We start from the raw sequence: 26041 nt of genomic DNA on the forward strand, positions 1-26041 counted from the left end.
TTCAAAATATAGGCAATATTTTTGCATAATGTTAATATAGCGATGCTTTAAGAAACCACGCTGGCAATTTCCTTGTGCTGTAGTGCTGCCTAGTTCCCGCCAAATGTTTGTGCTTCGTCTTCAATGGACGTGGAAACTGTGTGGTGAATACAGCTTACGAAGAAAGAGCATTTAGTCTTTGGCGTGTAACGATTAGTAGCATCATTTGCGCTGTGCAGTCCTTGTGGAAGGCATGGACCAACGCGCGAAACACGTGCTTGCGTAGAGACCTGCTAGGAGAAGCAAGACGAAAGCTAGTGCGTCGAAGCCACTGTTGGCGGTGAAGTTCACAAGGCCTGCTCGTTAACTGCTCAAGCAGCTACTCGGAAAGCTTTATAACTGTCTGGTCACACCGATACGCGACGCTCGTCGTGCTACTTCCGTCCAAGTGTGCTCTTCGCCTTGCCTTAGCTGCTCCTTTCACGATGGCCAAAGTCCACGTTTGCAACGTTGTGGTGCTGGACAATCCGTCTCTGTTCTTCAATCCTTTCCAATTTGAAATAACCTTCGAGTGCATCGAAGACCTCAAGGAAGGTGAGCATAAGAGCAACAGCTCCATTTAGACTCTCGCCAGAGTCGTTTTACTACCAATTTTGGCTGCTATTAGGCGTGCTCTCGAGGCCCCTGGCTTGATCCAGCGTTTGGATAGGTGTTACCTGCCCTCCTGCTTGAACTAGTTTTCTAAGCTTTAATTGCATACCTTTTTATGTTCAGTCTAATTTTTTTCGCGCTTGTTTTCAGACCTGGAATGGAAAATTATCTACGTCGGCTCAGCTGAGAGCGAAGATTACGACCAGATACTCGACACAGTCTATGTAGGACCCGTTCCAGAGGGCAGACATATGTTCGTGTTTCAGGCAAGTGTGTGCTTTTACGAAACTTTTTTTTTTTCTATCGCTAAATGTAGCTGTGTTTGGTTGACCCTAGTGTGGGTTACGTTTAGTAGAGCGTATGTTTGATCTAGTTTGTCAGACCTGCCATTTTTATCGGCACCGCGCTAAAAACGGGACACAACGAAATAGAAGGCTAGCTCCTACTGCGAAGCTTATTTGACAAAACAAAAAAATAAAAACCCTACGTAACGTTTGTACGCGAGTTAGTGCTAGCCCTGGTTTTTTTTTTTTTTTTTTTTTTTTTTTTTTCGCCTCTAGAACTGGGCTCATAGAAATAGCATCACGTTGGCTCGTCTCGTGACACCACCGTCGTGGGCCTCATTCCTTGCAGGCGGACCCGCCAGATCCCAACAAGATCCCGGTGCAAGATGCTGTTGGCGTCACGGTGGTGCTGCTGACTTGCTCTTACAGGAGCAAGGAGTTTATCCGTGTTGGTTATTATGTCAACAATGAGTACACAGATCCAGAACTCAAGGAGAACCCACCATCAACTCCCCAGTTTGACAGGGTAAGCCACCTAGGCTGTCAACACCACGGTGGAAGAAGGTACACCGTGGTCAACACTAGTGCACACAGTGGATAGATCACAAGTTTGCCGTGGCTGAATGGCATTAGCTTTCTCTTGGATTGTGCTGGGGATAAAGGATGAATAGATATTGAGTGCAACTTCGCTGAAGCAGTAGCTGTCATTTGGATAGTGTTGTGTGGTAGTTGCTTCACTCGAACTAAAGAATACTGTGCAGAGTCACAGAGCTCTGTGAGCATGCGTGATGTACAGGCGGGGACAAAATAATATGGGATCTGCAAGTGTGTGTGAAACTGCGTCATTGTGCCCTTTGACGAAGCAAGCTCAATGCAAGTTGTGACAAGTGACAATTCACTGCACTGGCCGAAAAGAACAGCACTCTCCTAGTGCAATCTTCTGCTGTCATCGCGCCTCTGACAGCAGGCTCGCAAAAAAGTACCTAGGTGTATGGGCAGGCACACGAGCATGAAAGGGTGCACGTGTGCAATCCCATGTCTCGACAGAAAGTGCTTGCTTCCGTAAAGGCTGCAGAAATGCAGTGTGGCACACGCTTGCGGATCCTGTATTATTTTGTCCCTGCCTATTATGATATTTATCATAAAAACTTAAAATTCTGAATGGCATAATCTGTGGTCTCGATTGTGTAATAGTATGCTTGGTGTGTATGGTTTATCCAGTAGCATGAAAGCTGCTGGCCTCACAATCTCTATGAATCTCTTCTGCTTCTTATGATGGAGAAAACACTTTTCCTTATTATACAAACATGGAGGTACTTAAATGTGAATTGCTGTGAGGGAAAGCATGATGAAATTAGTGACAAAATTGCTTCACTCTACCATAGCTGTAAAGTTCCAGATAGTTTGTAGTGTGGCAGATTCCCTAGAAGTTTTGCAAAAGATTTATACTCAACCATTCAAAATTGCTATTAAAGCCAGCAGTGTGGTATTCCTGGACATATAAATTGAGGTTGCCTTGTTCAGACTTCCACTCTCGTCTAGAGTGCTTGAGCTTCGTGCTGTGAGACAGTGGAAGCAATATGCTTGCATTGCTGCTTGGTTTGAACTATGCTTGTGAGCAACCGTAGTCACCTGGACATGCAAGTCAAACAATTTTCAGTGTGGTATCCTGAACTTAATAGCTGCTTTGCAGTGCAGCGTGATGACATACCGGTATAATTCAAGAGTGCACGTGCTGTGAGCATGGAGAGGTCTACATTTTATACGCACTGCAATACATTATACGGTGTACTACTGTTTCTGTGCTGCAGCTACAGCGAAACATCTTGGCCACAAACCCGCGTGTGACCCGGTTCAAGATTGACTGGGACGACAACCCCGGTGTTGAAAACATCCCACCCAGCTCCTCCAATGTGGACTCCAATCAGATGCCAACCTCAGTGTCCGAGGACAGCATTGGTCCTCTTCTCAAGGCCCCCGTGCTGATGAATGACAGCAACCAAAGCATGGAAGTTGTATGATTGTGCATCCTTTGTGTGGAATGGGCTTACTCAACATCATCATTGTGCCTGCTGTGGACCGTGTGGATTTCAGCCGGAGACTATGTGCGTCATCTTGTCTGCTGTGTCAGAATGCCGCATTCGTTTTAATGTAACTGTATTTACTTTTCATTCATAAAGTTTATTTCAGACTGCTTGCTTCTGTAAATTGCATCACTCAATTTTCATGCATTGAGGTTCAGCTATTCAAAATAAGGGATCCCTTAGCTTTGAAGCAAACGTGAAGGGGCAATGCCTAGCAGCAAGTTAAAAACATTGCCAGGCCCCTTCCTGCTTAAATAGTCCACTTTCGTTAAATCAACCTAGACAGGATCAATCGAATCAAGATGCAGAAAAAAACCTCCAATACTCGCTGATTGATTTAGCATTATTTGCCAGATTCAACACGCTCCCAGATCAAACGCGTTCAGTGTCCAAAGTAGTAAACTAACGTAGAAATCACATTAAAGCTCCAAAACAATGTACAAATCTAATGTGCACCGGATTTTTAGCAAGAAAAATTGTTGCACAATGGTGGCTGGTTTTCTAAAGTCTGCTTTGCCGCACTACATTTGTGTTGTGCGGTGAAGCATGCGAACATTGCAAAGGCAATTTCGGTTTCATGTCCAATTGCACTGTGCAGGCAATTCTCGGTCCAATTTTCTGTTAAAACGAAATTCGCATGTCAGAATTGGGTACATACTGCACTCAAACATTGTGAGCTACAATTATTGCTTAAAAACTGTCCTAGGGCAGGCTGAAAATATGCGTTTTCGACTAGAGATGACACGTTCAGCACATTCACTGTCCGCCGAGACACGCTGCCACTAAGGGGGTCACTATCAGGGTCGCCATAGGGGTCAGGTGCCTGCTGACTGGTCAAGTTCGGATTATCCGGCGAAGGCCAATTTTAGGATCGAAATCTCAAATGTTTGGGTCTATAGAAATGCATGGGCGCCAGCCAGGACCTTCAGCTCTGGTGACTGCACTGCAAGAGTTTTTGACCATCAACTCGCTAGCTGAAGTTTACAGTAATTCAAAAAGTCAGTGTTTGCAGAAGTGTTTATTTGTGAACAGCACGCTCCAATGGCTGCAAACCTAGAGGAAATATGTTGCACTATTTTCCACAAGCATCCAGTCAACATCATTCTACACGTGCGTAGATGAGTCCCACTCTGCTGGGAATGTATGCCTGCAAAGAAGTCACATTCAGGTCACATTAACAGCAAATAAGTGATTGCTTGCAGTAGCACATGCCATTATTCTCAGTACACAGTAACAATTGGCCTCAATACCATCGTATCCAGTTGCTGCCCAATGCAAATCAACTCAGCATTTTGTCAAGAGAGTCAAATATACCTATAACACAAGATAATGCCCACTCCATCAAATGTTCTTCAGATTTATACAGGAATGCCACACAGCATTGCTTCGAGTTTGAGCAATGACGTTTCATTTGATGTCATGACAAGACCAAGCAAACAAAAATAAATGCTGCACATTCACTAACAGCTATCATTCATCTAGTGACTTAGCAAGTTCCTTTCCTGGCTACATTAAATTCCTTGACTTTCTTTAGAAATATACTTCAAGACTGTTATCGTTTATGTGCATGTGAAGCAGTAAGGAATATTATGATAAGGTACGCAACCTTTGATGTAAACATATTTGTGGGGGGAAAAAAGTAAAGTTGGGACTACGAGAGAATATGGTTAGCCCTTGGTGACATGCGGCATGCATATAGCGTACACATGTGCAGTTTGCTCTTTAATAGTCTTGCACCTAACAGTTTCGTAAAGATATTTTCAATAAATTTTCTAAGCCACTCAGCACATGACAAAAGCTCATCTAAGGTTGCATATGAATCTGAGGCACTATGGAACTTCGTGCTCCAAATGTCCGGAGGAGGAAATGTGGTTATTTACTCCTCAGGTCTGCAAGATCACCAGGAGTATTGTTGAAGTAGTGCCATAATAAAATTCAATGACGCCTGCCACTCATGAGGTGGCTTTGAAACTTTATGCATGCCCTATACAGCAACAAAAAGCAATGTATACAGCTGTACCCTTTCCTATTCAGGCAGCCACAGCCTTATAGTCTGCAAGTGGTATGCTCTTTAATCAGCCACTTCCACTGATCTTATGGCTCTAAAGGTGTGACTGCAGCAATAAAGTATACATGCTAGCACTTTGTGGTTTGAGAAGCTGTTTTAACCAAACGTGCCATGACAGAATACACATTGAATGCTGCTGAATAATGACAATGTAGGGTTTTCATGAATGTTATTAATATAGGCATCCCTCAAGTGTGGTAGCAGCTGAAGGGAAATAGAGCCTTCTGTTTTTACAGGTAGAACAACATTTCTTCTACAGCACAGCAGAATGCTTAAAGATGTCATTACCACTTAAGCATTGCCACCCTGGCAAGGCAGAAAGTGCGAGCGTACAGTTGGCCACGAAAGTTTACGGGACACAGGATTTGTGAATAAACAATCCCCACAAAGCCTATGCACACAGCCTGAAATTCAAAGTTCGTCTGCAGTAGCTTTTGCAACATACATTGCGATTCATTAAATTAAAAGTAACCATGCCTGAACAGAGCAGAATTCACATTTCTTGTGAAACCAGTGACCTGTGAAATTTCGTGGCCACCTGTATACACTATATTGTGCACATGGTAGGGTCTAAAGTACATTAAAATGAACTGTTATGTGCCATTCTTCAGTTCAAAGTGCTGTAGGGTGGGAGGGATGCTGCAGAAGAGTGCTGAAATAGTGGCCATGTGCACATAAAGGCACTATGCAAAAAGCACAGTTAATGATGTGCAGATTTAATGTGAAGTTGTTGGCATTTCCTCAGTCTGAATCTAAATGCATTCTTGTTTCTGCCGTCTTTTGGCCACCAATATCACTCCAATTATTGTTAATTATCCCAAGGGGTTGCTGCGTATATGAAAGCTCTTGCATAAGATGACTATGTTTGGCATACTTTGATGGAGTTCCTTCGCCCAGCAAAGGGGTTGTTGAAAGTGAAGGTATCCACTCCCCGGTCAATGCGCTTGTGGCCCCCAAACTCCTCCGCATCAGAGTCCAGGACAACTTTGTACCTGTGGCCACTGCATTAAGGAAATGCTCAAGAAAGAAAGTGGAAAGTGCCTATATTTTACTTTGCCCGTCTGTATCACCCAACTGCCTGCTTCTTTTTTCAGCTTTCTTTTCTACGCTGTCTTGGTAGCCATGTTTCTACTGGCACTGCATACCGTTTTATTGTCACCAGCAATCTGAAGTGCGCAATTTTTTCACTGCTCCGTCATTAAGGTTTGCTCTCATATTCGCAAGAAAAATGTGCAACACAAGAAACATAATCCCACAGTGGTCAATACATGGAAGATTATCTGGCCATGAGCGGCGCTGGCTAACACTCCCAAGGTCACACACTGCACACAAATACCCAAGAAAGTGGATGGGAGTATTGCCGTCGCTGTAGCTTGACTGGTAGAGTAATATAGAAGCTGTGGGTTCAACTCCCACCAGCACCAAGCTGTGTTTTCATTCACTCTCATTTCTCCTTAACTTATCATTTCTACATTTCAATTAAACCCACAGGAAATTTCCCCTGTGCTTTCCTTGGCTTCATTGTCTGATGGCTTCATGTGGCTGTGTGTAAAAATAAAAATAAAAAAATCTAGCCCCTCCGATCCCTTTCTTGTTAATCTGTCCCTGAGATATTCCGAAGGTGTCGCAGATGTTTTAAGTTCTGTTTACATTTTTCTGTGGATACGAGCACCACATTTCTTTGCAGTAATCTTTTGAATGAAATGCTATGCTTCAACGTGCTTGGATGAATGTGCACCGCAGTACCATCAGAGAAAGGATACTTTCCAGGCGTATCAATGCCGACTTGGTAGTCTGAGAAGCTCCTGAAAGGATGAAAGTTGATCACGAAGAGAAGGCCAGCCCTCTCAAAGGCCACCACCTTGTCATCTTCATGCTTCCAGCTTACGTAAGCCTATCATGGAAAAAGAAGAGCAAGCCAGAGTTCTTTTCAACAATGCACAAAAGCAAAACATAACATGCAAAACTTTGAGAGCCAGAGATGGCAAAAAACAACAGCCTAACTATAGTGTTTAAATATCAAATTTTAAAACTACAAACTTTGGGCACGAATTGCTGACAATGCAAAATAGAAGTGATCAGCTCCTTGCATAGTCCCAGGGTGTCAAAGCCAGAGGTTTTGAAACTGGTTTTCTAATAGAATGGGTACAACTAGTAGAAGAAAAAAAAAATCTTGTTATGCCAATTATCTGTTTTCAAGATTGAGGGACAATAGCAGCAATGCAGTTAAAAAGAAGAAGATATGTACCTTCAGAACACTATGCAGTTAACAAATGGGGTAAAGCAAAGTGTGTTAGTTGAAGTGCAATTGATGCAAGCAGATATTTTTCAGTCCTTATTTGACTGTGGAAACATTCATTATTCATAATATGAGTAGTAATATACTGAATTTTGATGTAGCTACATTTTCCGGAATGGGACTTTGTAAACTTGCCTTATCAGTAGTATTTTGTACATTTAGTAGTGAATAAACTAAAAGTAGTGCACTTGATTTCCCTCAAAAAAGTATTAAGTTCACAACTATGGAACTCTGCAATAAAATGTATCACAATCTGCAAACTGCCTATATTTGGGGATCTAAAGCAGAGGTAATTCACATACAGTTACCCCGCGATATAACAAAAGTTTGTAAATTGAGCAATTTGTTTCGTTATGTTGAAATTTAGTTGCGTGGAAACTCGACCTTTTATGCAAATAAAGTAGTCGCCGATCTATTTTTTTTATAAGGAAGGGGCTGCAAAATTTTTCGAAATTTTGGGCAATCGAAAAAAGAAAATTTGACTGAGAAAAAAATTTCTTTTGTTGAGTTTGAGTCAGTGACGAAAGATAGTTTCATGCCGTGTCGACGATATATTTACATCGGCGGTACGAATTAAACGAAGTCAGCTATGCTTTCATGTCCACTCCGCCCCCGTGGCTGATAGTGTCGCCCCCGCAGTGGCACGACGCTATCATGAAAAGCGCCGGCAGTGGAGAGCGAATGCTTCATCTGCTTCTCGCCTTCAACGTGTCTCCTAAACTCGAGATTACGCTACCTCCAGTACTAAACACGCGGGAAGAAGCGCACATGATGCAACGCCATCTCGGCACGCCCACTCTTTTCAGGCGTGGCAGATTACCTCTAAAACAAAGCACGTGGGCTGCGTATGCACTCAGTTGCGCTAACAGCTATGACCAACTTGCCCCCTCTCCCCCGTCCCCTCGGGTGCGGCTTCACCATGTTAGCACAAGTGGCCAAGTACGTTCCGCAGAATTTAGCTCTCACATCACAAATGGCAATAGCCAGAAAAATTGAGGGATAATGTAGACTAAGTGCCTTTTTATTCAAGGAAAGCTATCTTATACGTTAGCTTATATTTCAGTGTTCTAAAATGCCTGCATTTTTTAAATACCACTTGACAGTTTTAGCCAGAACATTAGCAACATTTCTGTCTAAATTTCTTTTTTTGAGAGTAAAGTATTGTTTATTTTGTGCACAAAACCAGAACATAAAGTGTCTACCCATAGCCACAAGGCTAGTAGAGGGTCCATGGCAAAATAGGCATAAACCAGTGAAAGGGCAGGAAAAGACATCATGCAGATCAAATATTTGGACACCTCGGGCAGAAAAGATTAACTCGGGCTTCACACCAGAACTGAAATATTTAAGATTAACATACTAGATAAGTGAAAATCATTTTCATTAAATAGTTTCGTAATTTTTTCAGAGGTCTAATAAATAACGCTTAAATGATCGCTCAAAATGCTTACTCAGCTTAATATTATTCGGGATTTCATTCCACGCGAGAGTGCCACAAAGTTCAAGTAGCCTTTCGTCATAAGTATTTCGATTTGAAGGTAAGTTAAACTTATTAGCTGTTGCAGCCCTTTTGTTCCTTTTCAGCGTTACCAACACTATTCGATACAGGGTAATTAAACTCCTGTATATGGTGAATTATACAAGCTACTTGTAGTGTGTAGACAGATTTCATAGGCAAAATGTGGGAAGACTGAAAGAGAGGTCTGCCCAGATGCGTGTATTTTGAATGCGTAATCATTCTATGAGCTTGTTTCTGTAATCATACGAAGTTTACAGTGATGGAAGCGACATTTCACTTTTTGGGGCAGAAAAAATGCCACTTTGGAGCAGCCATAAGTGTTTTCGGAGCAGAAGGCAAAATATGCCATACGACTCCTGGAGTTAGAAGCATTACCGAAGTGTCTCATAAATATTAACATTTATTATGAAACATATTGCACATACAATAATCAATGCAAATTGCACGAAACAAACAATTAAGAAGATGGATGGTGTTGAGCGATCAGGCAGTGACGAGACGCTCTCCCTATGTTCACTAATTGTCCACGAACTTCGTTCTTGACGCCTTTTATGTGACCCCTCCCTCCCCCCGTCCGTGTATCCATCACCTCACTCCCTTTTTAACATTCTTGTCGTTAGTCACTGTCACACTCGGCAGCCCCTAATAATCCTGTATTTCTGTTTCTGCGTGGACTTCGAGGCCATTCACCTACCTGCCCTCCCACCTGTTGTGGTGGTTTCTTAGCTTCCGTGGCCCAGCACTCCCGTCCTTGTTATTTTTTGCCGTGCGCAAATCAGCATTCTGTAGGTCTTTCTTGTCCCGTTTTTTGCCCTGTTTCCATTCTTAACAGCGTGTACAAACTAGCCTAAAAGCAAGCTCTTCTCAAGTTTATTATTATAATGAAAGCCAGAGACATGGGAAAGAAAAAACAGAAGAAAAAAAGGGGGGTGGGGCATGCTTGCTATGCGTTTCGTAGACAAGCAAGTCGCAATATTTTCGGAATGCTTTTCTGCCACGCAGCATGGTTGACCATTTGATCAAGTACCAGAAATGAGAAGCTCTTCAATGACATGAAGGCCTGGTGGAGAGCAACAATGCTTCCAAGTTTTACACACGCCCTCGTCCCATCTTTTTCTGTGTGTGGAATTTTTAGCACTTATCCCCCTCCTCAGCAGTTGTGATTAACATGATCTGGAATGAGGTAGAGGCGCGCTATGAGTGGGGCCACAATGTTCTGTGCATGGGAGAGGGGATCGCCCCCATGACAACCCTCCCCCCACCCCTTCGGACTGCCACTAGCCCTCCCCTTGCTTTCACATTCAAGCTTACCCTTTCATACATGTCGCTCTTTCAGAGCACACCTCCTCAAACTTTCTGTTCTGTGGAAGAGGGTGGTGGGTTCGTCAGAAAATTTCCGAGGGTGTTTCGACCCCTCAAACCCCCCTCCCCTGGCTACGCCAATGCGCACGACCACACACACACACACACGCATGCGCGTGAATGTTTCTCCAAATTATCCAGTTGTTTTACAAGCATACTACAGGAACGGGCAAATGTGCGCAGTGTCTATTCCGATGTTTCAGCCGATGTCCAAGCTTCGTCACATAAATCTTTCTCTTTCTAGATACAGTATAGACCACTTATAACGTAACCGCTTATAGTGCAGGACCGGATATAGTGCGGTCTTTTCAGACTCCCGTTAATTTTCCCATAGCACTCCATGTATGCATGTATCGCTTATAGTGCAGTTGTTGGAAACGAAATACCGGTTACAGTGCGGCTGCCTGGGAGTAGGAAGTCAGCGGAGACGGCGAACGCTCCCCTCAAACGGGCGCCCCAAGGAGTGCTCGAGGAAGAAAGAGAGACGAAGTGGAGGAGAAGGGCACGTGGTGCGAACTAACAGCCAGTGAGGCTGAAACCAGAATCTTGAGTGCGAGTCGTGAAATATCACAGCGCGCATAGCGAGCGAGGGCCACGAAACTGCTAACGCCGGCCAATGCTCTCTTCACGATAACGGCAGTAAACGAAACTTCAGAGAGCGGGCGGCGCCGGCACGGCACGGCGAAGGGCGCACGCGGAGACCGTGGAATGTGAGGGCAGCGGGGAAGCGGATTTCGCCTCGGCAACTCCGCCACTTCGGTGGCTCCCCTCGCCCTCCCTCGTAGCTCGCTCACTTGCACCGTGCACGCCTGCCGCCGTGCAGGCGCCGCCGCTTCAGCCGGCCCGGCGCCAGCTCTCCGAGGTTTCGTTTTCTGCCGTTATGGGGAAGCGGGCGTTTGCCGGCGTGGGCAGTTTCGTTGGCTGGCCTGGGACAGCGCCGCTGCTCCCCTCTGCGCCGTAGCCGCAGCGTGCAAGGTCAACACGTGACTAGAAAGTAGAGGAAGCATAAAGGAGAAAGAAGGTTCACTGCCATTTCCTACGCGTGGTTACGGTAGCGTGGCTGAGACGTCGGCGCGTACACGCATCTCCGGCGCAACGCAGAATCGGCGACCTTGCCATTTGAGAGAGGGTGAAATTTTCGGCGCGTTTTTTTTTTTTTTTTTTTTTGTTCGCGCGCGAGATTGAGGGGTCTCTCTTAAGCTTTTACTCTATGGTGGTGCCGGAGCAATGCCGGTTGGAGGCGCCGCCGTGTGAATTATTTCGAATTAACGGGATTCCACTGTAAATTCAATGCAAACGTTCCAGCCGCATTCCTCGACTGTTGCATACGTGTGGCGGCTCGGTGCACATGTTTTGCATATGTGCCGGCCTTGAAAATTGTTGCTTTGGTTATAGTGCGGTACCGCTTATAATGCGGATATTCGCGACTCCGGCGGCTTACGTTATATATATAAAGTGTAGACCGCTTATAACCTCTCTCATTCTCTTTTTTTTTGTATTTTTTTGCGGGCTGTTTTCATGCTCACAAAAACTGATTTCTATCTGGTTTCTAATCTCTTAAAGGGTCACCACTAGACACTCACTTGTTTATTGCTCAGATGGATGTGATTGCATTGTGCACAGGCGAGTGCTGGTATATACGGTATAGACCACTTGTAACGTAACCGCTTATAGTGCAGGACCAGATATAATACGGTCTTTTCAGACTCCCGTTAATTTTCCCATAGCATTCTATGTATACGCGTATCGCTTATAGTGCAGTTGCAGGACACGAAATACCGGTTACAGTGGGGGTTGCCCGGAAGTTCGGCACTCAACCTAAATGGCAAACGCTCCCATCAAGCCACAAATACCGTATTTACTCGAATCTAACACCCACTTTTTTTTCTGATAAAGCAGGTCAAAAAATTGCGTGCGCATTAGAATCGAGTGCGGCCCTAAATCTGCGTTACCCTATAGCCATCGGCATTTCAAAATGGCTTCCTCGCACGCGCGTCGAGCCTAGCTACCGTAGCTTCCTCCATGTGCTCCAGTACACGTGCTTAGGCAATAGTCTACTGTCTGTCTTCACGTTCTCTGTGTCTGCTCTATCAGCATGAAGTACTGAGTGTGTGCGGAGACGGACGGAAATCGGGGCTCGGTTCGGAGAATTTGAAACTTGCGGTCGGGACTGGCACAAACAGAAGGAGCGATTTTCGCCAGCAAAGCAATGCGAAATGCTTTCAGTGGACCGAAGCAGGATGTAATCTGCAACGATCCACTTCGGCAATACGATTGCCTTGGCCCTATCTTGAAAGCAAACTGCGACGAGGAAAGTCCGCCGCACGCCATGTTTTCACCGCTTATAGTTGAAGCGAGAGGCATGATAGCACAAAGGTCAATTCGCTCGCTGCCCTTCGTCAGTTGAGCGTTTTGACAGTTCGTTTCTGTGGTCAACAAGCGAGATGTGTTCATGTTTGCATGTGCGCGCGTGACACCGTGCTCGTTAATTAGTAAGCGAATATGGAACCTAGAGCACGGTGACAGCGACGGCAGAAATGCGCCTAGAGTGTCCATTATCGCAATAAAATACAGTAGAACCCCGCTGTTACGTTCCCGGGTGCTGCGTTTTCCCGGCTGTTACGTCGTTTTCGGCCGGTCCCGGCACAGCTCCCATAGAACCCAATGCATTGGTAACCCCGCTGTTACGTCGCAACTGTGGGACCGTTCCCGCATCATACGTTGCGAACTGCCACACCGCGCCGGCCCAAGTGGCCATTTTGACTTTTCATGTCCCTTGGCTTGGTTGCTTGACGATGGCATTGGCCGCCCAAAGTGCTAGGGGCGACATTTATTACGTATTTTCGGTTTCCGCCAGCAAAAGTATGGCCTTTGATATCCGCTTTTGCTATCTAAAGATGATGTCTATGACGCGTTGTGGCCCTAAAATTGGTTTTGGCTCATAGATGTTCCGTATAAAGTCCAAGGGCGATAACGCCGTCGCCGCGCGCCGTATGCTTTCTTTCGCGCGCGAGACGCAGTCGTCGGCTCCCCTCACACGCTTTCACTCGCACATACAGCATACGTCGCCGCGCGCCGTACGTGCGAGGGAAGCCGCGCGGCCGTATGCTGAATGTGCGAGTGAAAGCGTGCGAGGGGAGCCGACGACCGCGTCTCGCGCGCGAAAGAAAAGCAGGGAGGAAGCGCGCCTCCTTCCGTTGCGCTCGAGGCACCAGCGAGGGAGCGGGGGGGGAGGGGGGGGAGGATAGCGGGCAGCGTTGTGCTCTGGAATCATACTATCATACTGCGCGGCGGCGCGCGGTCCCGCGGGCCGTATCTTGAAAGCGATCTCCGTGGGGGCAGATTCTACGCAGTGTAGGTGCGTCTGCGGCTTGTGGCTTTGTGCGTGCTGCGTGTTCTCGGCGCTCAGTTTGGATTGAAGCGATAGACAACAGCACGAAGTTCACTTCGCTCACTTCTGCAGCGGCGCTTAACTGCGCGTGTCCGCGCTCATCGAGTGTGTTGTGTTCATGTTTGCCTGTGGGCGCTGACACCATGTTTGTTAATTAGTTAATAACCGAATGTTTACAAGTTTATATACAGACTATAAAACTACTATTCTTACTTTGTATAGCTCATCGCAATCGATACTTCGGCAGTCGGGCGAAACTACTTTTTGTCGCACGTAAGAATTAAAATAATATTGTGTGCAGTTCAACACTACTCCCATTTCTCAATTTTTCTTGTTTCCTGGCTCTTGCGTTTCCTGGCTCTTACGTTTTTTTTTTTACGGTCCCGTGAAAAACGTAACAGCGAGGTTCTACTGTAGTTTCGGTTATAGTGCGGTACCGCTTATAACCGCGAAAACTGATTGCCCCTCATTGGTGATGGGACGAAGGGTTACTGCAAGTTTCTGATTTGTTTGGCTTTTCTGAAGGGGGCACAACCATAGAGTTTTTTTGCATGCGCTCACATACACAGTTCGATTACACTATGAAAATGCGCGCTAGTTACTCTTCTGCGAGTTGAGCGGCGATTCCTTTGATGCGGACTACTGCCCAAGTGCTGAATTGGAATATATCTATATCTAGTTTTCTACTTTTATTACAAGTATTTATGCAAGCCGATCTACATTCATGAATAAAAAATGCAAGTTTACCTACAGAAAATATTTTTTGTCACTTATGGTGACTAAAAAAATTGTGGTAAATGTTTTTTTTTTTTTAAATAGGTCACTCTGAAGATTTTAAATTTGCAATCAAATAAATGAGTTCTGGGGGGTCGCTTTTGGCAGAAAGAAATTGACCCTCAAAGAGTTAAAGGGCTGAAACCACTTTGAGCCCGAAGGTGAGCCAGCCTATGGTACTCTCCTCATGGACACTCTTTCCTCCTCTTCGCATATTTCTCTAGGAGACACATGGATGCTATGTCAGCACTGAATGTCATGCTAGCACTGCTATTTTCTTGTTTCAAAATGCCATCTACTTTCGGTTACCACGACTCCATGCTTTTCGGCTACAGGCTGTTGCCAATGCACACACAGTGCAAAACATGCTACATGATGAGATGACTAAGGTGAATGTGCATGCCACTGTACAGCAAGGCATATTAGCAGACCGATCGAAACTGATGTCCCTCATAGATGGACTGACCGACAGCTTTCACTCCAGTGATGTTATGTGCATGACTGTTGGCATTACAATAAGTCATGAAGAAACTGGAAAATCCCAGAGGGGAGCATGTGGTCGTTTTTTCTATATGTGGCTTTCCCACGGTGCATAATGCTACCAGTCTGCACAGTGCTAGAGCTAAATTGGCAAACAACTCCTTACTGGTGGTGCTGGCAGCCAGTGGTACTTGTCCTCGGTCTCATTGAGGGCACGATCAAAGTTGTTGAGGAACCTGTAGCGCAACAGATTGTCATCCACGAGGTGCCACTGACGCCGGGCATGGTGGTAGCTTTCATTGTTGCCCACACGTGGGAAGTCCAGCCACTCGGGATGACCAAACTCGTTCCCTGCAAAGTTCCGTTTCATCTAGTTACAGTATAGACCACTTATAACGTAACCGCTTATAGTGCAGGACCGGATATAGTACGGTCTTTTCAGACTCCGTTAATTTTCCCATAGCACTCCATGTATATGCATACCGCTTACAGTGCAGCCACGCGAGACGAAATACCGGTTATAATGCGGCTTCCGCGGGAAAATCTCGCTGACAAGGGCAGTAGCGAGCACGCTTCTCAACGAGGTGCGCCTGCCGATGGGAGAGGAGATCAACGAGGGCGATGTGGAGGAGGAGCACGAGTCCAAGGGCTGATAAAATCATCGCCGCGCGCCGTATGTGCGAGTGAAAGCGCGCAGGGAATGCGTTTGCACCTGTGCCGGCTTGTCGGTGTTGTCGCGCGCACCGTATCTTGAAAGCGATCTCCACACAGCTCTGACCTTTGTATGCGCTGTGCTTACGCCGCTCAGTTTCGGTTGAAGCGATAGACCGCACGAACCTTCGCTCGCTGCGGCAGTCGCGTTTCCCGACGCCCGCGTTTTGACAGTCGTTGTCTGCGGTCATCGAGTCTATTCGTGTTTGCTTGTGTGCGTTGACACCACGCTTGTTAATTCAGTTAGTAAGCGAATGTGTCAAGATTATGCAGCCGATAAAACTACTATCCTTACTCCTTATAGCTCTCAACTAATTTGCTATCGCAATTGATGCTTCGCCTTTCGGGCAAAACTGAGACATTTTTTTAAAATTATTACTTGGACGTTAACCTTTCAACATTCGTAAATTTAAACAGATGCAAAACTCCCAGTCACACGCTTCAATTCTCGGATACGCGCGGCTGCTTGGTCTACATGTTTTGCATACGTGCAGGGCTTGAAAATCGTTGTTTTGGTTATAGTGCGGTACCGCTTATAGTGCAGATATTCACGACTCCGGCGACTTACGTTAATGCGGTCTACACTGTATTACATAACAATGAGGGTACAGTATCGTTAGTACAGCCAGAGCTCCTAAAATTCATGGACTGCTGTGATACCTCTTCACTCAAATGGAAATTATATTCAAGTGAAAAGAACAGCAAGTGGTGCAAAGCTCAGTTTAGTAAGGTTACATGGCAATAGGCGTACTATACAGATAAAATAGCATTACATATAACTATTTCAATTGCATAATACTGAAAGTCAAGCTAGGATTCATAAGCTTTTTAACATAGCAACACACATTGCAATGAAGTGCACAAAACATACATCACAAATGAACAAAAAGTGCCCACAGTGTGCCAAGAACCAGATGTTCATTACAAAGCATTAAAAGTGACATAATTAGCTTATCAAATAAATATTTCTTGATAGTGTTCAGAAAGAGCCTGCTGATGAAGAAAGCATTTTTATCGTGAGCACAAGATGCTTGTGCAGTCATAGTGAAAGTCAAGAGCTAAGCATCCAATGAAATGTGCTGTCCAATCGAGTAACATCAATGTTTACGAGAAAAAGCTGGTAACTGACCAATGTGATGAAAAACAATGTGACACTTTGAGATTGATGCACATCCCTAGTGATTAATGCACACCCCTAGTAAGAGTTAATGCAGATAATGCTTATATAATTGGCAGTATATGACACAGTATGCAGAAGAGACTTGAAAATGTTTAATGCACTCATAATTGTAGCAGAAAACTTTATTCGATCAAAACATATTAAATTAGGGTTTCCGTATTTAATTGGCGCAGATAGTTTCGCATGTTCATAATATAGCCCTGTTGGCTAGGCTAGCATGCTGTGAAGGACAAAAACAAGTAGTTCACACATCCAACTGTGCTCAGTAACCCTCAAGTAAATGTGACTGAATACACCAGTATTGCAAACAGCCCTATCTGTTCTATGTAAATGTATTTCCACATAAAAGGTTTATAAATGCATTTCATTTAGCATAGACTACAAACAACAAAAAAAGTTGACCTTGTCAAGCAGAGAAGCAGTAGGGCTACCGTTTGCTGCTAAATCTACGGGCAAGCACATGGGTCTTCCAAAAGACCATGGAAAAAATGTACTAGACATCAAATTTTTCTCCAAATGAAAAAAAGAAGTGAAAACAATTTACAAGGACGCAAGTTGACAAGAACAGCACTTTTGGATCAGCATTTCAATTTCCATAGCCACGTGAAGGCATGACTGTCGTATTCATCCATTCTAATCATATTTTACCGGTACATTACGTGCAGCCGCTAAAGTACTTTCAGATTTGATATATATCTGTCACACAATCTGACATGGTTTCACAGGGCCCTAGTAAAGAAAAAATATATATCTGCACATACAACTTGTGCAAATAAGAGCATAAAAAATGCTAGAATGTTATGTGTATTAGCTATAAACAGTCCTGTGATTTTTTTTTTTTGTGCGATATCAATTATGTGGACACTCCAATTATATGGACACTCCAGTGACGATGATGGACACTGCCATCATCGTCGCTGTCACCGTGAGGTTTCGTATAAAGCCATCTGCGTCAGGAACATGGTCCACCGCGCACGGTGTTTTTGCGGCCGCCCGTAGTATAACGCACCCCCTCCCTACCATCTCCCCGAAGCGTTGCGCACTTCCTTCCCGCTTCACTCCCTTGCGTGTGCGAGATTGAGCCGCGGTCGCCAGCTCACTTTCGCACACTTTCACTTGCACGTACAGCATACAGTACGCGGGGACGATTTTATTGCTGTTGAACAGCGATAAAATCGCTGCTGTACGTGCGAGTGAAAGTGTGCAACAGTGAGCTGGCGACCTCATATATGTTCTCATATATGTTAAATTTTCCCATATTTAATTCTGTAATGTCAATAAACAGAAGTGGCGGACATTTTAGCAGCAGCTATTAATGCACACTGTGCTAATTACATGCCGTACTGCGCTTGAAACGAGCTACTAATAGTAACCTTGGAGCAGATGACGTCTTGCCAATGCCACCACAGTTCACTCACCCACAGGATACACCTGTGCACCTACAGAAGTACAAATAGTACATTCCGTGCACTTCCACGCCAGCGTCCTACGGATCGTCAGACACCTGAAGTAATACTATCGCAGGAGTTAGCGGTTCCCAGCAATGGTCATTAACGATGCTTTCAATCATCTAAGGCACGACGGGGAAGACGTTAGAGGAACAATCTAAATATGAACTAATGGCATAGAGGGTAAGTATTAGTACAAATCATACCTAACTTATCGATTTCGAGTTTTAAAAAACATACATAATAGATTTGGCGTTCTAAAGAAAATACATCACGCTGGTAATTTCTCTGTAATTGACGCATTCTTTTCGTTAATTTTTCAAGGCATTTGGAGCCGGCAAACAGGCGCAAGAAACCCACCCATATATGCATAAAGCACTAATGGTGAATTGCCACCAAACGGCCTTGAACCGGCAAGCTTTTTCGGAGAGTGCGCCGCGTGTGTTTTGCCTTCTTGGCGAGCTGACTGAAGACAAAGGGTGCGTCGGCGCCGTGACTTTACTGGGATGCCCGGGCGGAGCGCTGTTTCGCCGCCTGAATAATTCTTGCTCCGTGACAGTGGGTTAAGGGGGACGCGGTAGTGGGGGGCTCCAGAATAATTTCAACCATTTGGGGTTCTTTAATGTGCACCTAAAATTAAGTGCAGAAGTGTTTCTGCATTACGTACGTATCGAAATCCACCCGCCTCATGTTGAGCAGCAAAATGCCATAGCCACTGTGGCAGGCCACTCAATTCTGTACAGATAAAAAAATCTACAGAAATTCTGAGAATTGTCTACTAATGCGTAAGCATTGTTTGGCTCGGCTGTGACTTCACTTTTGCTTACTTGCTTTTTCTAGCTTATGCGTGTCTACCCATGGCCTTTCTGGTGGCAAAGAATGCTTAGGCTTTAGTAGACAATTGTCAGATTTGCTTGCTGCATCCGGCCCCTTCAATGCGATCGTACCAATTGAGCCGGAATGGCAGGCACGAGCATGCCGCGACGGAGCAGAGCGGGCGAAAGGGAACACCAGCTGCCGCAGTAGTACGTGAAGGGAGAGTGCATCGCTGTGACGCCATGTCACCTCGCTGTCGCTCTCGCAAGCCTGTGTTATGGCACATTCCTTGTGCCACACAAGCTCTCGCCTGCGTTCTGACTGCGCCTCGGTAAGGCCCAATGAAAATACGCCAAGCACCTGAATGCGCTCGCTTGCCCGCAAGGAGTTTATAACTCGAAGGATGCTTAGCAGCGTTCAATTAGACATTGGGTAACCCCGAAATCTGAAGTGGGCCCACCTCAAATTTAAGTAGGTGCACACCAAAATTTCACGTTGGCCCAACATCACATTTTAGTTGTGCCAACCCCAAATTTCAAGTTAGTGCACCCAGAAATTGAAGTTGGCCCACTTGCAAAACTTAATTTGGCCCAACCTCAAATTTCAGTATGCCCACCCCCCCTCCCAAATTTCAAGTTGGCCCACCCCTAGTATAAGCTTCCCCATGCATTTTCTACGAGTATTCTCCTCTTATTTTTTTTGGTATAAATTGTTCCTTTATCGCTTAGAAAGCTACCAATCATTGAAATTTAGGCTATTATAATGATTAGATGTCTTAACTTCGCAAATTATGCATTTTTGTGCAGATGCAAGGCATCGAACTTTTCGCGTGACAGTGCTGAGGTACCCGCCAAGGAATGCTTACGCATTAAAATTACAGAAGTTGCAATGCTTGATAAATGTTTTACACTAAATTTTTATCTGCCTTTAATTTATTCAATGCAACAATGCAGTATGACTGCTTTGGCTGGATCAATCAGTACTGGCGTGCCCTATGTGAAAGGCACTCGGTACAAAGTTCTTTTTTACTCTCAGGTTATTTGAATTTTTGTTTCACAATACACACGAAAGTACAGTTCAAGTGAAATGAGAAAGTCAAGCTTTAGGGCCTCACCAATGAAGTTGAGCCAAGCTTCACCACCAAGAGCATGAGTTATCATGCGGATAATCTTGTGCAGGGCAATGCCACGGTCAACAATGGGATTAAGCTCTGTCAGCACCGACATGTTGGTGTACATCTCCTTGTCCATCAGCCAGAAAGCCAATGTCTTGTCCCCTACAAGGGCCTGAAATGAATGCCACAGGGCACCTCGGCTGAATGAACAACTTGCCTTGTATGCTCCAAAGCTGGGCTATGAAGGATACACCATACTGGAAAGCTCAAGGTTAAAAGGGCATCAAAGAGACACTGTAAACCAATTTAGACTGATAAATTATTCTTCAATATCTGTATTTTCACTAAACTTATAGTAAGACGTTGATTAATGGAAATGAAAGAGAAGGCCAAGCTTCCATTTTTTTAATGTCACACCACAACCCCAGTGGGGGTACTTCAAAGCAATGTCACAGATTTCAAAGTACAGTGGAATCTCGATGATACGAATTTCACGGGGTCACGAAAAATATTCGTATTAGCCGAAATTCGTATCATTGAAACACAATTAAAACTAGCTAAATTAAAGAGTTGGAGGTGAACTCACTCAGGCACACCTACATAAAAAGCATTTACAGTATAGACCACTTATAACGCAACCACCATTTATAGTGCAGAACTGGCTACAACGCGGCCTTTTCCGACTCCCGTTTACCCTCCCATAGAACTCCATGTATATGCATACCGCTTACATTGCAGCCGCGTGAGTCGAAATAGCGGTTATAATGCGGCTTCCGTGGGAAAATCTCGCCGACAAGGGCGGTAGCGAGCATGCTTCTCAACGAGGTGCGCCCACCGATGGGAGAGGAAATCAACGAAGGCGATGCGGAGGAGGAGCACGAGACGTGGAGGAACAGTCCAAGGGCGATAAAATCGCCACGCGCTGTATGTGCGAGTGAAAGCGCGCCTTCACGGGGAGCGAACGCGACTTCCGTCGCGCGAGAGGCCGTGGGGTATAAGAGGGAGGGGGGGGGTTAAGCTGGGTTAAGTGCAACGCGATAACTGTCTCTCAATAGAGGATACCTCAACCGTGTTGCACAAGGGGGATGGGGGTTGAGAGTCAGAAGAGAGGAGAGAAAGATCGCAAGCGCAGGAGCAGCGGGCGCGCAATTTAGACCCGGTCAGTAAGGCAGGTGTCGTCAGCGAAGCTCAGTAGCGCACGGAAGAGCTTCGCGTGACTTGACGTGCAGCTCGAGGGGTGCAGGATTTCCTCTGTGGTCGAACAGGGCAGGCTGTGGGCGCGGTAGATGCGGGCGAGGGTGGCGCGCGCCTGTCGAGAACACACAGGGCGCTCGCAGAGTAGGTGCTGCAGTGTTTCGGAAGCGCCGCAGTCTTGGCAGAGGCGCGAGGGGCGGCGCCTCCGCACCGAAACAGAAAGGGAGAAAGTGCGTAACTGCGTGCTGTTCTCTTTCGCGGCCGTCGGTGGGGCGGCGTTTGTTCGTATCAACCGACACGGGTCGAAAATCGATTCATAACAACCGTTCTCTAGCACGTTGCAAAGTAATGGGGCTCGGCCGGGACCACAGAAAAATTTGTATCATCCGAAAATTCGTATTAGCCGTGATTGTATCATCGAAATTCCACTATACAATCGAGCCTCGCTGTAACAAAACCACATCTGGCATGAAAATATCTTCAATATATCCAATATTCAGTATAAGCGTATATTTGTTGCATTAAATTAATTAAATTCTGGGGCTTTATGTGCCAAAACCATGACATAATTATGAGGCACGTCGTATTTGAATTTTGCATTAATTTTGACCACCTGGGGTTCTTAATGCGCATGCAACGCACAGTACACAGGCGTTCTTGCATTTCACCCCTATCGAAATGCGGCCGTCATGGTCAGGATTTGATCACGTGCCCTCGGGCTTAGCAGCGCAATGCCAAAGCCACCGTGGTGGGTATATTCGTTTCATGCTGGTATCAGGAAGAAATATTTTAGGCTTACGTCAATATATCCGATAATTCATTGTATACCTGTTCGATGCATATTGAGGTTTGACTTTATCTTCCCATATTGGGGTTATTGTGGTCCAGTAAATGTTCTCGAAACTTGCCAAGTTCTATCTTAGACTCCTTGTAGAATACGATCTAGCACACTTTTACTGATTAAAAATTAAGACCTGAGCAGATGCCATCAAAATCCACAACGTCACAGCGAGATGGTGTAGGACCTTGATGGCAGTGTCACCACCATTCTTTCGTTTTTGTTGTCTTTTCTTTCTTCTTAGGCCTTCTCTCATGCTAAGAGTTTTTTTTTTTTTTTTACTATTGTTTAAGGGTAATTTACTAAACAGCTCAACTAATTTTTCTCTTTAGTGTCCCTTAAAGGCCCACTGCAACAACATATTGGACCGCATAAAAGCCCTAGTTTAAAATATTGCAGGTGTAAAAGAGCCTCCATGCAAAATTCCACATTTGAAATACGAGTGGAAGTGTCACGAAAAATTAGAAAAAATAGCCATTTTCGATACTGAACTTGGAAGAAAAAAATGCCACTATTACTGCTCGCCGGAAGTGATGCATGAGCTAGAATATGTGGCTTGACCTCCGCGATAAGGTAGCGCCTGCAGCTGCCTATGGTGCAAGCTGCCTATGGTGCACTGAAAAATCCCAGACGGGGCATGCTGGGACTTGCGTCTTAGTGATAACTACCAGGTGCATGCATTGTCTGCCAAGGCGCTATTTAAAGACTGCTAACAAGAAAACTGCACTATTACCATCCCTGTGGCTTTGCCAAGATTGCTTCAATGGTACATCGTACTCATCTATAGCAAATATAGTCGAGGTAAAATTTCGCTGCAGTTGGCCTTTAAGTTAGGCAAGCATACATGAAAATTTCAGCACACAAACATTTTTGCACGGTACCCCATCATAATGGAGCCACTTGGATCATGAATCAAGCCTGCATCTTGCTCAGCACCAAAACACTGCAGCCACTGTGCCACCATGCAAGGCCAGGGCCTCATGAATCAATCACGTGCTTTGGTACACTTCAAATAATGATTGAGTGATGGGGATGAACATCCCAAAACAATGCAGGGGCTGTGAGAGATGTAGTAAATGAGCGCTCTGGATTAATTTTAATCACTTTTTTTCTTTAACTCTTTCCGTACCGTGCCCATTGGGCATCGTTAGCACTCTATCGATGGTTTGAAACGTCACTTTCGAGACCTTCCGCGTCGCTCACGGACATACTGCGCTATCGGACGTGAACGAGGAGAACTAGATTTTAGTTTTCTAAGCAGTTCGCTTTTTTTCCACAAGGCAGTGATTTTTAAATGCGCTTCAAAGTTTCGTGATCGTCAAAGGAGAACAAAAAAATGCCCGCCCACTATCGATGGTTGGAAACACCACTTTCAAGACCTTCCGCGCCGCTCATGGACACACTGCGCCATCGAACGTGAAAGAGGAGAAAACTATATTTTTGGTTTTTAAGCAGTTCACTTTTTTTCCGCCAAGCGGTGATTTTTAAACGTACTCCGAAGTTTTGCGACCGTCAAAGCAGAACACAAAAATGTCCGGCTCTGGAAATGGCGCGCACGCTTCAGCAGATTGCAGATATCGCGATTCCGCTGCCTCTGCAGCTGATCTTCACGATACATCGAATAGCAGCGAATCAGAGGATGCTGACTTTTCACCAGGCTTTGAGTCTGAAAGCGACGACGATGCAAACCAGCCCGAAACATCGCCGGCCGCAGCCAGGCACGTCCAACTGTAGTGCTTGCAGTTAAATTTTTGTAGCGGAATACCTGTTCAATGAAAAATAGTGCCTAATAGATAGCAATACATTTTGTATATCTCATAATTATCGTAAAATCTCATATTTTCGTAAAAGTAGATAGAAGCATGTCTTTACAAACTTACAAAACATACAAAAACACCTTTCCCCATGGTAGGGAAAGAGTTTAGGTGCACCTAAGGTACACGATTAAGGTACATGATTGTTTTGGCATTCTACTGCCATCGAAATGCAGCTTCGGCATCCAGAAATCAAACTGCTCAGCAGCGGAACATGTGAAAGGTTCCGGTGACGTCATTTTAAATTCATATGAGTTGAAAAATAACACCTATTGTTGAGGAACTATCACTGACAAATTTATTCCTTAGCTGCAAGGGAAATCAAGTTCAGAGGAAATGAGTTGGATTTGAATGCAGTGATGTGGCTACATTCAAACAAAATGCAAGTAAACTTTTAATGTTTCCCAAGCTGGTATTTACTAGTAGCTACATAAAGGTGTAATAAATGATAAAGGAGAGAAAGCTGCCTCAGTGCCTGCACTAAGTGCAAAGAAAGAATTCTAGGGCGCTTTAGAAACAGAGTGAGGACATGTTGTGGGCCGTACCCATACTCTCACTATGGTACAACACATGCCCTAGCTAATTATTTGGCTCTGGGTTAGCCAAGTGTCTGACACAAACAAAAACCAAGCCACTGTTACAACACTACTAGTGGCTTTTAAAGCTGCCACCAGAGGTTCCTGAACAATGTCCGACATCCCATACTGGAAATGCCACAAGCATTTTTAAGCACAGACTAGAACACCACAAGCGAGATGATAGAGCTCGCACTTGAAAAACCAAACAACAGTCTCGTTCCCTAAAGAAGCCTGGTGGGTCAAGCGCTCTCTGTGAGTGAGCACATACCTGGTCATGCGACTCCGCGTAGGCAACCGTCTTCTCCATCCACCGGCGGTTGCTCATGGTGTGCACAATGTTCCCCATGTTCCAGTCCTCATCCTTTTGTTCCTTTAGGAGCTGTACGAGAAACATCAGAAAGCTGCTCCAGGAAAGCTGTGTCGCAAAGCATGCTGAAAAGAAAAGTTTAACCTAGGCAGCTCCTATCTAAATAACACGGGAATGGACAAACAATTTTTTCAGAGTACATGGAACCAATTTTGATTGGTTCTACTTGCATTTAAAAAAATAAAACTGAAATGTAACAACTGTTCTCCCTTCCAAACAAGGAACTTAACAGGGCACAGTCAGTGACTCTCCGCTTGCTACAGACGAACTCGTACCCCAATCCTTGGCGTATGAGCCGAATCGACCCAGACTACGACGGAACTTTCAATTGTGCACAGTGTGGTGGACATGTGAACTTGGGACACATGTTGTGGGGATGCGCGACACAGGCCTCCTATCTGGAGGACAAGAACAAGTGGGACGGCGCTCTTAGGAGCAGCGAGCTGCAAGACCAACTCTGGGCTGTCCAGAAGGCCCGCGAAGCGGCGGAGAGCCTAGGGCTCCCCGTCCCGATGTGGGAGGTGCCCTCTACACCTTGACGAACAGTCTGGTGTCCTTCAGGACCCTTTTTGGAAATAAAGTTTAACCACCACCACCACCACCAACTGTTGCAAGGAGGCTTTTTAACCTAGCACATCAGTTCTTTGCAGAATTTTTTAAAATATTGCAGCCTGTTTCCATCAGAAAAGAAAGGGGGGGAAGGGGGGGGATAAAGCAGCAGATCTACAGCTTTGCAAATATTGAACAAAAATTACATAGCAATGTAAATTGCATCTATGGGCACATCTAAAGCGGATAAATTGGATATATTATACAGTGCTCTGAATTATTCCAATAGTTAGTGGGTAGGGCTATTGCAAAACTCGCGTAAACAATATAATCATTTCATGCAAACTGTAAACTAATACAACATAATGGTCTGCTCTTGATGATCTAACAGATGAATTTTACAGAATTGTGATTTCTCTTAATAATGCAGAGTAAAAAATTTATAAACTGTGATTAAATATTTTTTTATACCTACTGATATTCAACTATTATGAAAAAATTGTGGTGGCACTAAATCACAACACTGCTCCCGACAGTGAAC

The 26041-nt window shown here is 45.0% G+C and overlaps 2 protein-coding genes across 2 annotated transcripts in view; one reads left to right on the forward strand and one right to left on the reverse strand.

Annotated features, from left to right (window-relative positions):
- The first annotated feature begins 79 nt into the window (after positions 1-79).
- Positions 80-3112, forward strand: LOC119433639 (histone chaperone asf1). The gene is made up of 4 exons (XM_037700896.2): positions 80-573; positions 781-896; positions 1264-1440; positions 2726-3112. Exons 1-4 carry the CDS (start codon positions 465-467, stop codon positions 2933-2935), a joined length of 612 nt encoding a protein of 203 aa, XP_037556824.1. The 5' UTR covers positions 80-464; the 3' UTR covers positions 2936-3112.
- Positions 3113-3997: 885 nt separating this feature from the next.
- LOC119433636 (1,4-alpha-glucan-branching enzyme-like) overlaps positions 3998-26041 on the reverse strand; it is a 45658-nt gene continuing 23614 nt past the window's right edge. Inside the window, 6 exon segments of the mRNA XM_037700892.2 lie at positions 3998-4145; positions 5941-6058; positions 6830-6960; positions 15058-15242; positions 20161-20332; positions 24853-24963. Coding sequence (XP_037556820.1) covers positions 4098-4145; positions 5941-6058; positions 6830-6960; positions 15058-15242; positions 20161-20332; positions 24853-24963 — 765 coding nt within the window. The 3' untranslated portion in view covers positions 3998-4097.

This window comes from Dermacentor silvarum, chromosome 11 (assembly GCF_013339745.2).
Source record: "Dermacentor silvarum isolate Dsil-2018 chromosome 11, BIME_Dsil_1.4, whole genome shotgun sequence".
NCBI lineage: Eukaryota > Metazoa > Arthropoda > Arachnida > Ixodida > Ixodidae > Dermacentor > Dermacentor silvarum.